The 13,516-nt window shown below is 39.3% G+C and overlaps 2 protein-coding genes across 2 annotated transcripts in view; one reads left to right on the top strand and one right to left on the bottom strand.

Annotated features, from left to right (window-relative positions):
- Positions 1-2,875, top strand: part of cttnbp2 (cortactin binding protein 2) — a 55,755-nt gene extending 52,880 nt beyond the window's left edge. The window contains exon 23 of the mRNA XM_049483459.1: positions 1,603-2,875. Coding sequence (XP_049339416.1) covers positions 1,603-1,932 — 330 coding nt within the window. The 3' untranslated portion in view covers positions 1,933-2,875. The remainder of the gene's footprint in view (positions 1-1,602) is intronic.
- A 68-nt stretch (positions 2,876-2,943) lies between these two features.
- Positions 2,944-13,516, bottom strand: part of cftr (CF transmembrane conductance regulator) — a 28,449-nt gene continuing 17,876 nt past the window's right edge. Inside the window, exons 17-27 of the mRNA XM_007255961.4 lie at positions 12,970-13,256; positions 12,795-12,874; positions 12,550-12,700; positions 9,782-10,009; positions 8,565-8,665; positions 7,787-8,020; positions 6,305-6,460; positions 6,007-6,096; positions 5,132-5,304; positions 4,879-4,984; positions 2,944-3,824 (exon numbers count right to left, since the gene is read on the bottom strand). Of these exons, the coding sequence (XP_007256023.3) occupies positions 3,612-3,824; positions 4,879-4,984; positions 5,132-5,304; positions 6,007-6,096; positions 6,305-6,460; positions 7,787-8,020; positions 8,565-8,665; positions 9,782-10,009; positions 12,550-12,700; positions 12,795-12,874; positions 12,970-13,256 (1,819 nt within the window). The 3' untranslated portion in view covers positions 2,944-3,611. The remainder of the gene's footprint in view (positions 3,825-4,878; positions 4,985-5,131; positions 5,305-6,006; positions 6,097-6,304; positions 6,461-7,786; positions 8,021-8,564; positions 8,666-9,781; positions 10,010-12,549; positions 12,701-12,794; positions 12,875-12,969; positions 13,257-13,516) is intronic.

Below are 13,516 nucleotides of genomic sequence, written 5' to 3'. Positions count from 1 at the left end.
AGAGAAATAGGATTGGGCCTATGACTATAGACCACTTTTGCACTGAGAAATCATTTAATATTTAAGTAATGAAATGAAAAGAAACAGAGAAGGTTAAATGTAGAATTAATACCTGCAGCTAGCAAAAATAAACCATTGTGTAATTTAAAAGTGTGTCTTTGTGCTATAAGGTGTTTGTGTGAGACTTTATTTATAAGTACATAAGTACATATACACAAGTTGAGGTTATGCAGAAGGTTATACTGTGTGTAATTGGACAACTGACTGATGAGCAGTTTCATGGTGTGGCCTGAAGTGTTGAATTTGCATTTAGTAGATATTTACAGGGACTCTTAATATATGATCCAAAGAGATGTTGCAATTAAAGAACACTAATAGCAGAAACTATCAAGATCTACAATCTGGTATGCTCTTTATAGAACGAATGCACAGTCAGCAGCAAGTTCTGGAAATTTAAGGTTCTTCTTTGTCTAAAACTGAGCCTAAAACATGGCCTTATCTGTTGTTAATCAAGCTGTTTTGTATATGTTCAGCTTCCACTCTTATAGTTTCCAGCTATAGTTTCCTTATGTAAACTCTGTATGGTCTGTGTGCAGAGCTGTACAGTTATAGTTTCCTCATGTAAACTCTGTATGGTCTGTGTGCAGAACTGTACAGCATAAACAACAAAGACTGCATTTCCCATCGTTCTGTTGTGAACTGAATGGTGACAGGCATGCATGCATATGCAGTTCTGCATGTCCAGTGGTCTGTAGTACGATCAAAGAATAGAATTAATGTATGCCAGGCATGTTTAGTCTTTGTTCTTCCTTTGAGGCTTTGTCATATTTTGTGTGTGTCTGTGTTGCACAGATGTAATGTTAGCCTGACTGGATTAACTTAAAGTTCCATTCTGAATAATGAAAATAAAGAGTGAGGAAAACATTAGTCATTTTATGTTAATTTGAACACTCACTGCTCTGTTTTAATTACCAAAATGTACTGTTTTTCAATTGCCCTATTTACATGGCTGCATGCCTGATATCCCACTTGTTATAAAAATGCTCTGCAAGACAACTAATGTAGTTCACTATATAAGAAAAACTGAGGTATTTAAAGTTTAGCCAGTAAACATTTATGCATTGTGACATCAGCTCTGTTTTCAGTCCACACAACAACACTGAAAATATCCACCTTCAAGAGAATTTCAGTGACCAAGAATGACTTTCAGGAACAGGAGGTTAAAACAGAGAAAAAACCCCGGCTCAAAATGTTAATTGTATAAGGATATGTATGACAGGATCATGGTCTAGATGTCACTTCTAGTCCACAAGAACACATTTGAGGAGAGTGATTTGAATCATTATCACCCAAATCATTAACCTAATTTAATGTATGAATTTTCAATGTCATTTTGACATGCATTTACTTATATATTTAAATTTACCTGTTTATCCCTGGACTTGAATGTGTTTAAGCAGAACTTGCTATGATTAAAATCTTCTGGATCTTAATCCATCCCTCATGTTTTATCCAGAGCTTCAGTCTCCCACACTTCTGCTATCAGGCAGTGTTGTGTGATGATGGTAAATAACATGGAATGAACTGTTTTGTTGTTCACAGATCGAGAGTAGCCATTCAGCAGGCAGTCACACCTCCCCTCGGCGTGCGGCCAAGTCCAGGTCTCAGCTCCCAGTGCCCAGCAGCAGGGGGCTCCAGCAAACTTCCAGCAGCACCCACCAAGCCACCAACAGCAGCAGCAGCAGCACCCACCAATCTACCACAAGCAGCAGCAGCAGTCGTTTGTCCCTAACCCACAGAAGTACACCGAGCAGAGCTCACACGAGCAGCAGAACGAGGCAGGTCTTACCCAACAACAGAAACAACCAATCAGAAGAGGAAATCTGGGTCCTAAACTCTAACTCACATGAGAACTACAATAACCATGACTAGACCACCTGCCCCAACCCCACCTTACCCCCTCAACTTTATATCCTAACTCTGTAAACTCTTCCCCTCCACGTTGTGAAGTTCTGTTTCTGACAGCCTTTTAGTATTTCTACATGTTGTCCATACTTGTCACACTATATTAATACCTTGTGTACTTGGGGACCATAGTTTTAAATCTATTTCACTGTTGAAGTATTGAGTTTAAACTGAAAAAAAAAAAGAAAAAGAAGTGTTGGACAGAGTAGCAGGAAAACGCTAATAAAAGAAGTGCTTTGTAAGCTTTTGCCTTTTAGGTAAAAATGTTGTGGATCAAAGGAGAAGCAGACAAGTCTTTTGCTATAAGTATTTTAAAACAAGTATTTTATGTTTTGAATAGTTGCAAGGTTGGTTTTAAATATTGTTGAAATTAATCAGGGTTTTACCAAATATGTGTAAATAAAAAAACGGGAACTTAAATGTTATATATAGACTAGTGTATGTGGTATTGCGCTTGTACATTGATGAACCTAAAAGAACAAAAAAAAAAACTGTAAATAGTGTTTGTAATATTACATTTTGGTTGATATTTTTCACTTGTTTCAAAGTGAACTGAATGTGGCAATAAGTGAAGTCATTGCAAACAGGTTCTTTTCTTTTTGTCTGTAAAGCCATAATTAGTAGTTTTAATTACCCATAGAATGCGTGCAGAGTCATCACTTGCTTGAATCCTGCGTAGATGCGATCTCTGAAATCTGAGGCAGCACGCATTCCTTTTGAATGGATTGTTGGTCTGTATTACACTCTTAGAATAATCAAGTATTATTTGAAACTCTCCATTGTTCATATGTACAGAAGAGATTATAGTCAACCACTGCTGTTGAGTTGTAAGATAGTTGTGTGATGAGGTTCAGAGAACTGTCCTGTTTCCTCCGAGCACAATGAATAAAATGCACTGTTACCCCAACAATCAGCTCAATCTGGGTTTTTCTTTTTCAATAAATATGCGCCACTGGAAGTATTAACCAAAGTCAGAAATTCTTGAGGACATCGTCATCCTGTGATTTATTTTTTTGTTTTGTTTTGTTTTGTTTTTTTTTCCCCATTAAAAAAAACGAACCAGGGAGCAGAAATATGCAGTCAATGGACAGAATGTTGTGCGCTGTATCCATCTTTGGCTTTGAACAAACAATAATGAGAGAGTAGTTGTTATATAAAAATATCCAATGTTTACAGAAACATTGTTCATCTATTTACACCTAAGCAAAACAAAAACACACAATTATTACATAAATTCAGTTTGTGCATAGTTTCTTAAAATATCTAAATAAAAAATAAAAGGAAAATGACTGCCTTTCCAGTTATGTGATTTACAGAAGAGCTATTATAGGAAGACGCGTGGTCCTACATCGGCTCAATAAGTTAAGAGGGAGGTTTACAGCTGAACTGAAGGGTCTTGGTGTGGCCCCTTCTAAAAATCCTTAAGTACCATAAGTTACATTAACAGCATATATAAAAACAGTTCCAATGCTTCACGTGTCCACTGTACCACCATCTTAAACAAGTTCATAAGTCCCGCTTCGTTAATAACTCTGTCCACAATGTGAAAAGTCTTCCTCCTGGACAGAATGAGATGCGACTCCCCTCACTGACCTCATGAAGGAGTCTCTGTTTAGTGTCTTTAGGGGTCTCGGAGGTGAGGGGTCTCAGAGGCGAGTGTCCTGGATGTCGTCCTCTGCTTCCTCCTGCAGGGTGAGTGTGACGGAGCTGAGTTTGGGCTGAGCTACATGCATGCTGGAGTTGCGCCGGGGGAAGAGTTTGAGGCGCTCAGCTGGACTCATGGCCTGCTTCAGCTGGCTGGTCTCATTCAGGAGTCTCTGGATCGAGTCGTAGGTCTTCACTTTACCCTGCTCCATCATCTGTAAACAAGTGATGGACATTTAGTGCGTCAAACAGTAGCACTGCAATTAATGCCAGTTCTCAAAAATATCCTAAAAATCAATTACTGATATAATAACAGGAAAGATATTAGATATTAGTTAGAGATATTAATGGCATAATACCCTCTAGTTTAATTTGTGTATCTTATGTATGTTGTTTTATTTGAAATGTTAAGTTCCGACATGGCATTTTCTTTTCGTATATAATATAAGAACAATTTCTATCAATTTGACAGGGTGATATTTATATTATTTATACCTGTAACGATTACATTATTGACTTTGTCAATATATGAATTATATATTAACAATATAACAATGACAATATATTAATATACTGCCTTGTAATATATGAATATAACTTCAATATTTTTTGCTAACCCCAATATTACTGAGGTGAGCCCTTTAACATGCATGACACTTTTCTTCTTTGGCATTTTAATACACTCACCTGTCTTTTTTTATCATGTACCAACCATCGATATTCAAATATGTCAACATAAGTTGAGTTTTCAATTCTAGTATTTCTGTAATTAAGGCTGAGAAGAATAAAGAGCATTGGATTTGGATCAGCGCTCTGTATCAGTACTTTGAGTTCATATATAATAGTTACTAGCATTGGTGTGAAAATCACAAACTGATGTGAGACCGTAACTAACGAGTTTCACTTGTCCGAACATAAATTTGCAATTTCACACGGATTTATGAGAAAAGCTGCATAAATGTGTTAATAAACGGTACATTTTCTTGAAAATGTAAAAATGTTTTTGAAATAACTAAGTTTTGGGAGGAGGAACATGCTTGAAACTCTTCCCCTTTCCAATCTAAAATCCTACCACATTTAATTCCATCTCTCCTTCCTGACTCTACTATTGGAAAGGAGGGAGGAGCTTCCTCTGAAGAGTTGAAGCTGTCCAAACTAGCTGAACTAGCATAAATACAGTCAGTATTGGTATTTCCCACCCCTGGCTCATGTATAGTAATCAAAAGGCACAACATAATCAGGTAAATATATTTGATAGGAGAGCATTACCAGGAAACACTGGCACTCGAGCAGTGGTTCCACCTTGTGTTCACACATTAAGATGGTGCAGGTGGAGAAGGACTGCCTCAGCGTCTTCTTCAGTACCTTCACTGTCCTGTAATCAGACATTACCATCAGAGAACACCATAAAAGCTCTGCTGTAACTTAAGTGTAAGAACACAACCAATATATCTGACTCATTTTTATCAGTGTGGGTATTTGTAATTAGCCTATGTGTCAAACTCTTAACCGGCTTACGTACAGTGGGTCGAGATGGGCACTGGGTTCATCAAGCAGCAGGATACGAGCCCTGCTGAGGATAGACCGGGCCAGACACATCAGCTGCTTGTGTCCATAGCTCAGCACGTGGCCCCCATACTCCAGCTGAAAGTCTAACTTATCAGGAAACTGCTCAATTACTGACTTAAGGCCCACCTACAGAAAACACAGTCACAGACGTTAACACTACTCATCAAATACATTGTATAGTTCAGTCGTTATGTATATTTTGTAGTGCTGTCAGCGTTAACAAGTTAATGCACAAAATTAATCTGTAACCTAAATGCAAATCCATAATTTTACCAAGTTTGGCCCCATGGATTAAATATCTTTTATCCTCATGTTTGATGCTAAAGTGCTCTTTTAAACGTTTAGTCCACAGATGCTAATCTATAAAGCATTAAAAATCACACCGAGATATTATAATAGATACATAAAAACCTTGTCTGTTTGCCAGGCACCACACTACACAATTTTTTCAGTCTCCTTCCCAAAAAATAGTAACAGAATTTTAACTTTTTTTGATCATGATTTTAATCCCTTCCATTTTCCAATTGTACATTCATTCTTTAATTTATATATAATTATCCTTTATTAAAAGCATCAGTGTGATTAATTGCAGAATATTGTTGTGATTAATCTAATCTTTTCTAATCTACTAATCTAGACTAATCTAATCAGTTGACACTGCTAAAATTTTGACAAAATTTTCTGTTTTGCAACACAGAGTAGCCATGGCACAACTGTTTCTGTGTAAAATCTAAGTGTTTGTATTCAGAGCTACTTTAGGACCTCAATGATGGAGCTAGCTACCTCAGAAAGTAATGGGCATCTGAGTCTGCCCATGATGACACTCACCTCCTCAACAACGCTCCACAACTCCTCGTCACTGTGGCAACCATAGGGGTCCAAGTTCATACGGAACGAACCAGTGAAGATAAAAACTTTCTGCAAAAACAAACGAAAAGACAAAGTTTTATTGATGCAAATCACTAGAAGAAATTCAAGTACTATCAGTGCCCCCTTGAGGAGTATTTAAGCCTGCTGTGAGTGAGTGAGGGGGTGCATCCCATGGTAAAAAGATGACAGAATAAGCTGACAGTTAGCTGAAAAAAAGAAAGCTCAGAAAAAAAGTGATTTATAGGTGTGCGAATACCTGAGGCACCACACCAAAAGCCTTGCGCCACTTCTGCAGGGGCATGCTGTTAAAGGACACGCCATCGATGGACATTTCTCCATCTGTGTAGGCCAGTCGCAGGAGTGCGCTAAGCAGAGTGCTCTTCCCAGAACCTGTTCTGCCCAGTATTCCCACCTGAAAAACACACACTCTTGTATCAGCCTTCCCTCAGTTCACATCTTTAAAGGTTTGTATCCGTTGCACTGTCCAAACAGAAAAAAAAAACGTGTTGTCCGTGCACAACCAGAATGTGCCCAAATAGTTCAGTCTGCACGACAAACATAGCCTCAAGCAGTTTCCTGCGCATATAAAGTACAAAAGCTGCCACAACCCCTTCTCCAGTACATGATTTATCTAATTTAGCTTTAGTAATAGCTTTAGATATGTAGCTTCCAAGAACTCCCACAAGAAGTGTGGCGCTGGGAAAGGAGGTGAACTGAAAATTCTGCACTGTGGAGTGGAGTGGACACATGTTCAGTTTTTAAGCACTTGGTGTGGAAACTGAACTAGTCTGTTAAATTATAAGGGATGAATAAAGGTTAGAATTTATTCTAAAATAAAATATTTAAAAAAAAAAAAAAGACTACGCAAACATTGTGGTTGAAACCCAAAAAAATAATTGGAATATGGGCCCTGTAAGATATGGACATAATACACATATTCTAACAGTTCTTATTCTGTTAAAAAATAATCATGTGTATTATCACAGATTAGTGATAAAAAAACTTTTTGTAATAATATTCCGGTCAAATAATGATTATTAAACATGTTTGATTACAGATTTGTGTGCCATGTATGCTGAGTATCCTTGCTATGTGACTGAGGAATTCCTATTAGTGGGAGGTGCTAAAGAGCTAATGAACTGATCGAATTATCACCACCAGTCATACAGGCGTGTTGGCCAGCAGTGCGCATTTATAATCATTACAGTCGTGCAGCAGCTCTCGCACACTTACACCTACGGTCTATGCTGTGTTACACACCTCACAGTATAAGCCTGTCACTATAAATGTTTTAGTTTGGACAATAACTATTTTGATAAACATTATTGTTCATTCAGTAAATGACCAGGATTGCTTCATCATGACTGCAGTATTATGCTATCAAATTCTCAATGACAAAAAAATCTAACATTTAAGACTATTCAGACACTGCAATTGGAATATATACATTCTTAAATATCCATATTTAATAAAACAATCAACATGAAAACAAAGTCAATATACTGGCTCTCTTTGCTAAGACAAAAAAAATAATGGCCAATAGTGAAGTTGTGTCCATAAATTGTATGATATGTCAATTACAGGCCTATGACATGACAGGCCTATTCACGTACAATAAAATAAAATATACACAATTAATAAAATGAGCAAATCTTTCTGCACTGTTCTGAACAGGACCTTTTTTATTACAGTAAAAACTGTAAATGTAAATGAACTACACCTAGCCACCTACACTCACCTTCTGTCCACCCTCCACGGCGAAGGAGAGGTTCTTGAGCACGGCGTGCCCAGACTCTGTGTATTTGACCGTCAAATTCTGCACGTCCATCTGACCGTGGCTGGGCCAGGCAGCCTCGTTGGAAGTGTCTGGGTTCTCGATGACCAGGTCTGAGACGTTTCTTTGGCCTAGCTTTGGTTTGGGCTCCTCGGACGGCAAGTCGATGAACTTGAAGACACGCTCCACAGACCGCATCTGGAGGGGAGTACGAGATCGATGATGTCATGACATTAAGATCACCTAAATGTACCTCCTACTGAGTTTATTTGGCTTCCAAATGACGCTTAACCTCTGTGATTGAGTGTGTGTGCTGAAGGTGACTCTCAATGTGTTTATATCGGAGTTCGTTTGAGGTTGAGTATCTGTATGTGGGTGTGAGTTTGTATGGGAAAACGTTGCATTTGCATATTTATGACGGAATTCCCCACCTTCTCAGAGGGGCTGTGGGAGAACTTAATGTTCTGCACCTAGATAAGGCCAGGCACGGCAGACTCAGCAAGCCACAGACAAGCACAGTGTCAACAACCAGCACACACAATCTCTTCTACATTATTACAGAACAGAACGGCTTCTGCTCTTTGCTTTAGTCTAAAACAAGCTAGGTTGCAATAAATTGAAGAGAGAGGGCAAAAAAGAAGAGATACAAACATTACCTCAAGTTTATGAATGAATGTGTTTGGGTGTGTATAAGAGATAGTGAGAAAGAGAGTGAGAGTGAGAGAGAGACAAGAAAACATACCATTCCATCCACTGCAATGCTGGTGACGACACACCACTGAAAGGTACCCAGAATGAGCATTGCCAGGGCTACTATGATACCAATCTCCCCTGGTTTATCCTCTGCGGAATAACACACACACACACACACAGACACACGTGTGTAAACACAGAGCACAACAGTGCATGCAATGACCTCAAATCACTTCAAAGGCATTTTTCCAAGCACTGCTAACAATTAACTCTCAATGAAATTAATTGTCTGTGAAACCTGCCAAACCAAGCATCAAGTGACTTTTTAGACCCACAAGCCTTTTCTGTTACGTGAGAAAGGCCCTGAAATAAACAGTCGAACAGTAGCATCTGCACACCCACCACAGCTGTAGCAACTTCCTGTACTCTGAACAGTTTTACTCATCTCAGGGAAACCATTTGGAAATGTCTCAAAGGTTTATATGCTGTATGCTATATAGGGTGTTTGCTAAGTGCGGACCACGCCTTATAGAAGTAGAAAAGGAGGAAGAAAAAGGGGAGGGAACTCGGGGAAATTTGGGCTGGAGTTCTGAACTGCGTGCTGAAGAAGCGTGCAGTTATATCCCCCCCTTTATATTTAATGAGAAGTGGAAGAGTAGAAAAAGGGGGTTGTAGGGGAGGAGGTGGGTTGCGAAGTTTTCGTCACGAGAGGTAGTTAGTTAGGGGAGGTATTTATAGGACGGTTGAATGATACGGGGTGGAGTTAGAACGTAGTGTTCGGGCGTGGTCCTTCTCCCAAACTTTTGTTATTACATATCATTTAATGCTTATAATCGATGTCCTATGTCTAATACAGGACACAATTAGGTGCATCAATTAGGAAGCCTGTCCCAAGCCAACATACTCATGTGGGCCAGGTGGTTTCCAGCTGGGCGTGGATTCTGAGTGATTCTACCTGTGTAGATACTGAGACGCAGCTGGGTTTCCCAAAGGGTTCACATTGTTACAGTCCACCTTAATCTCACGTTGATTCAATCTAGGCCCCATGCAGTGCAGTAAACAACCCAGATGAGGTCTGTGTTTACCCCCTCCCAGGTCCCATCACTAACACTGATGGGGCACATTATTGATACCATTTGTGGGGCCAACATGGATCCCATTGACAAAACTTTGTGTGTCCCAGTTGGATTACCCATATAGGTCCCACATAGAAATGTCATCTGAGCTATAGATTTACTGATAGAAAGGAAGGAAGACAGTTCTTACGGTTGGTTCCAACAGCAATCCAGGCAGCAAGGGTGAAGAAGAAGACGTAGATGATGTCAGCACGGAATAGGAACCAGCGCAAGGTGGAGAGGTAGAGGAACCAGACCGCTGTGTGAGTATTCAGGGCTTTGTGGAACAGGGTTTCAAAATACGCCTGCCGGTCGAACGCCCGGATCGTCCACAGGCCCTTCAGGGAAATGATGAGATGAGAAAAGATGGGACTCCGGGCTGGATGGAGAAGAAAAAATGGGAAGAGTGAGTACTGATATTTTGTGCAGTGTCCTACACTATAAGGACAAAAGTATTGGTCATCTGCTTCATTACTCCAATATCAATTGCATTAAAAAAGTTTATCCTGTTTTTGTTGGAGTAACTGTCTCTACAGTCCACTGAAACTAGATCTACTAGATTTTAGAGCATTGCTCTTGGGATCTGATTTAATTTAGTAATGTAGGCATTAGTGATGTCAGAATTTTAAATAGAAAGTTTTGAAAAAAGAGCACCATCATTCCAGAAAACTCAGATCCATAATATCCAAATTTAATGAATCAATTGATAATTAAGTTTATGTAAGAAAATATTAATTTACCAGAATTACTAAGAAAAAGCTGCTTGCCTACGTATTCTGCCCCCGTACTTGTGAAAGCTCCTAGTTTACACAGATGAGAAAATATTTTCCTCTAATGAGGACACAGTTGAGGTACAATTAGTCTCCATGTGGGAATCATTAGGGAACATTTCTGGATACAAGTTTACAAGGAATGTTTTCTCATCTACTTCTAGTCAAAGGTGATGATAAGTCTGTGAGCAGATCTCTATCTGATCTCTATCATGTAGGAAAAGAGTGCTGTCAGGCAGTGAAGAATGCATCAATAATGACATCTACAGCATGTATGGTCACCAGTTGTTAACTTTTGAAGTATAATTATAATTGTGTGTAATACAGTTTCGCTGCTGCTGACCAATACAGACACTTTAAAAAAAAAAAACAAGCCATATGGGGAAGTAGCATAAAAAAAAAATAATAATCTGTACTGAGTATTAGAACACAGCAAAACTAGCCAACACCACTAGCAGTTTTATGTTTTAGTTACTTATATTTAATTTTATTATATTCTTTAAACATTTTAATAAATACACCTTCAATACTCTTTATATTGGTACATTATTATGCATATTTATTATAATTTGAGTGGCATAAATGGACTTAACACTACAAAAAAATATTTCTGGGACAATGTATCATCCAAAAACAACAGGCCTACTGAAAAGAGCATCCTTTGTTGTCAGTTCTTGTGAAGGTCTTGTGAAGCCCACACCTCAACAGTTGGACTATTTTGGCTGCAAAAGAGGCCTACTGACCTATACAAAATTAGATTGGTGGTTTTAACGTAATGGCTAACTGGTGTTATTTATACCACAAAACTGACCTTTTGTGACAGCAATTGTTGATTAATAAACAATGCTATCTCTGGACTGACCATACTGTCTCAGTGGAATTAAAAAAAGCAAATCTAATTGGTTGCATTTTGAACTATTAACCCGTGTAGCTAAAAAAATATACACCATATCCCACCAGGTTTTACTGAGGAGAAAGCCAGGAAAAGGAAGGAAGAAATAAAAGTGTGTCCCCTGTCCTTTTGCTTTAAAGCACCTACCCCCTCATGAACAGCCCAGCCTGATCCACATATTTTACAAAGTACTGTGTGTAACGTGCGCACTCCTCCAAAAATTCATTCATCAACACATTCTTCACATTCATCAGAGCACGTCAACAACCGTCACCCCCTTTCACACACACGACCAGCCAGAAACTAATGGGTTGCATCGCCAGTCTGTTGTGATCTCGCCCGGTAAAAGTGCTGCCTCAGTGAGTGAATGATGTCAGCACAGTTAGGAGGAAATCCCCTGCCGGGTTCTCTTTCCAAAACCTAACCAGTTCTGCTTTTACAGTGTGGAAAATCCTTGCTGCTCCCAGTATGACCCTGGACGGGCTGACCACGCTGGGGTTACTGCTAAGCTAGGGAGTATGAGGAACTGTAGACGAATAATGAGGCCATATACTGATCTACGCCCAATTTGCTTCCTCTGGGATATCCCATCTCCTCCTGCTTGTCTCATTCATCCTCTCCTCCTCTCCTGTTTTCTGCCATGCAGCTGACCCTCTGCCAGGGACTCGGTCAAACTGGTTGACTCGAAGAAAAAGAGTCACACGCCAGCCTGTAAGGAGTACTGACAGAGACAAACGTCTCAGTCTGTGGGCCCTAGGCTTACCCTCCTGCCCCCTCTGGCATGCGGTGTGCATTCTTAGAACCCTTCCTGATCCTTACTTTGTCCCTTACCACCGCATGTCCGGTCTCCAATATGAAGTCACAGGGATGCCATCAATGGTGCTCACGCAAGTGGCAATGCTCAGGAATTCGAATGAATGCTACAAATCAGACTGCTGAACTTTTGTCAGTCTCTGTGAGCAAGTGAGCACAAATACAGACATAGAACATACCAAAGTGATGCACTGAAGTGATTTGATTTGAAGAGAAGTAAATACACAGATGAAAAAATAAGTAAAAACTAAAATGTTTATGGAATTGAATTTCCTTTTAAACTAGTAAATAAGGTGTATATTATATAAAATATATATAATATATATAAGGTGTATATTATATAATATATATATATATATATATATATATATATACATATACATATATATCACTTTTTTCCATTTTCATTAAATGTTAATGTGTTTTTTCCTTGTCTGTCCATACCTTCTGTCTCCATTTGTTTCAGCTGCTGCCCCGTTCGCAAGAAGTACTTCCTCATCACAATAAAGATGAGGGCCAAGGGTGTAGCTGCAAGAAATATGTAGGGCCGCATGATGGACACCACCAGAATGCATCCAATCACCACCAGGGTCAGCTGCAAAAAAACAACAGTGCTCTATTACATGCCCTAAACCCTCCCTCAAAAACATTTTCCCATCAAACCAGAGTAAATTAAGGTAGCTACTAACCTGGACAAGGTCGAACATTAGCAGAGGCAACATGTCATCTATGATGGCCATGTCTTTTGTGAATCTGTTCATGATAGAACCTTCAAAATAGAAAAAAGATGCAAGCAATTAGCTTTACATTGAAATCGCACCAAAAACTGGCTTCTGTACAGTTTGCCTCCAACCCACCACTGACCTGTCTTCATGGTGTTCAAAATGGACATAGGTGCCCTCAGCACAGAACTCAACATTTTCTGGTGCAGTTTCTTGGAGATGGTGATCATGGTGTGGACCAGGGGAAGCCCTCTGAAAAAGCCCAGAGCTAATATGCTCTCTGAAGTGGCCACATAGATGTAGATGATATAGTAGCTGCTGGTGGGGCGAACGATGACAGCATACTGTGAGCTTGCCAGGGATACGTTGGCTTTTTCAGTGTTTGTGGTGTTCAGGGCGAACATCTGATTCTCTTCTTTCCAGACCTCACTGTTCAGAAAGAAGCAGCAACAGGGTTCAAATAACAGAAAGCTAATAGGCCTGTATCTGTTTTATATGGCAACTGTAGAGCAACTTCTGCATGGCAACTTCTTAATTTGTAATGGACATGATGTAAAAAAAAATTCCAAGTGATTTTAAAGCAGAGAATAAATAGAATTTCCATTGGCAAATCACCACTTTCACTGTAACCTAGTCCAAGACTAAAGTTGTATGACTCCAGGTTTGCCTTCCAAACACGCAGAAGTACA

This window comes from Astyanax mexicanus, chromosome 9 (assembly GCF_023375975.1).
Source record: "Astyanax mexicanus isolate ESR-SI-001 chromosome 9, AstMex3_surface, whole genome shotgun sequence".
In the NCBI taxonomy this organism is placed as follows: Eukaryota; Metazoa; Chordata; class Actinopteri; order Characiformes; family Acestrorhamphidae; genus Astyanax; species Astyanax mexicanus.
The sequence above is the reverse complement of the archived record's forward strand: the minus strand, read 5'-3'. Positions and strand labels throughout refer to the sequence as shown.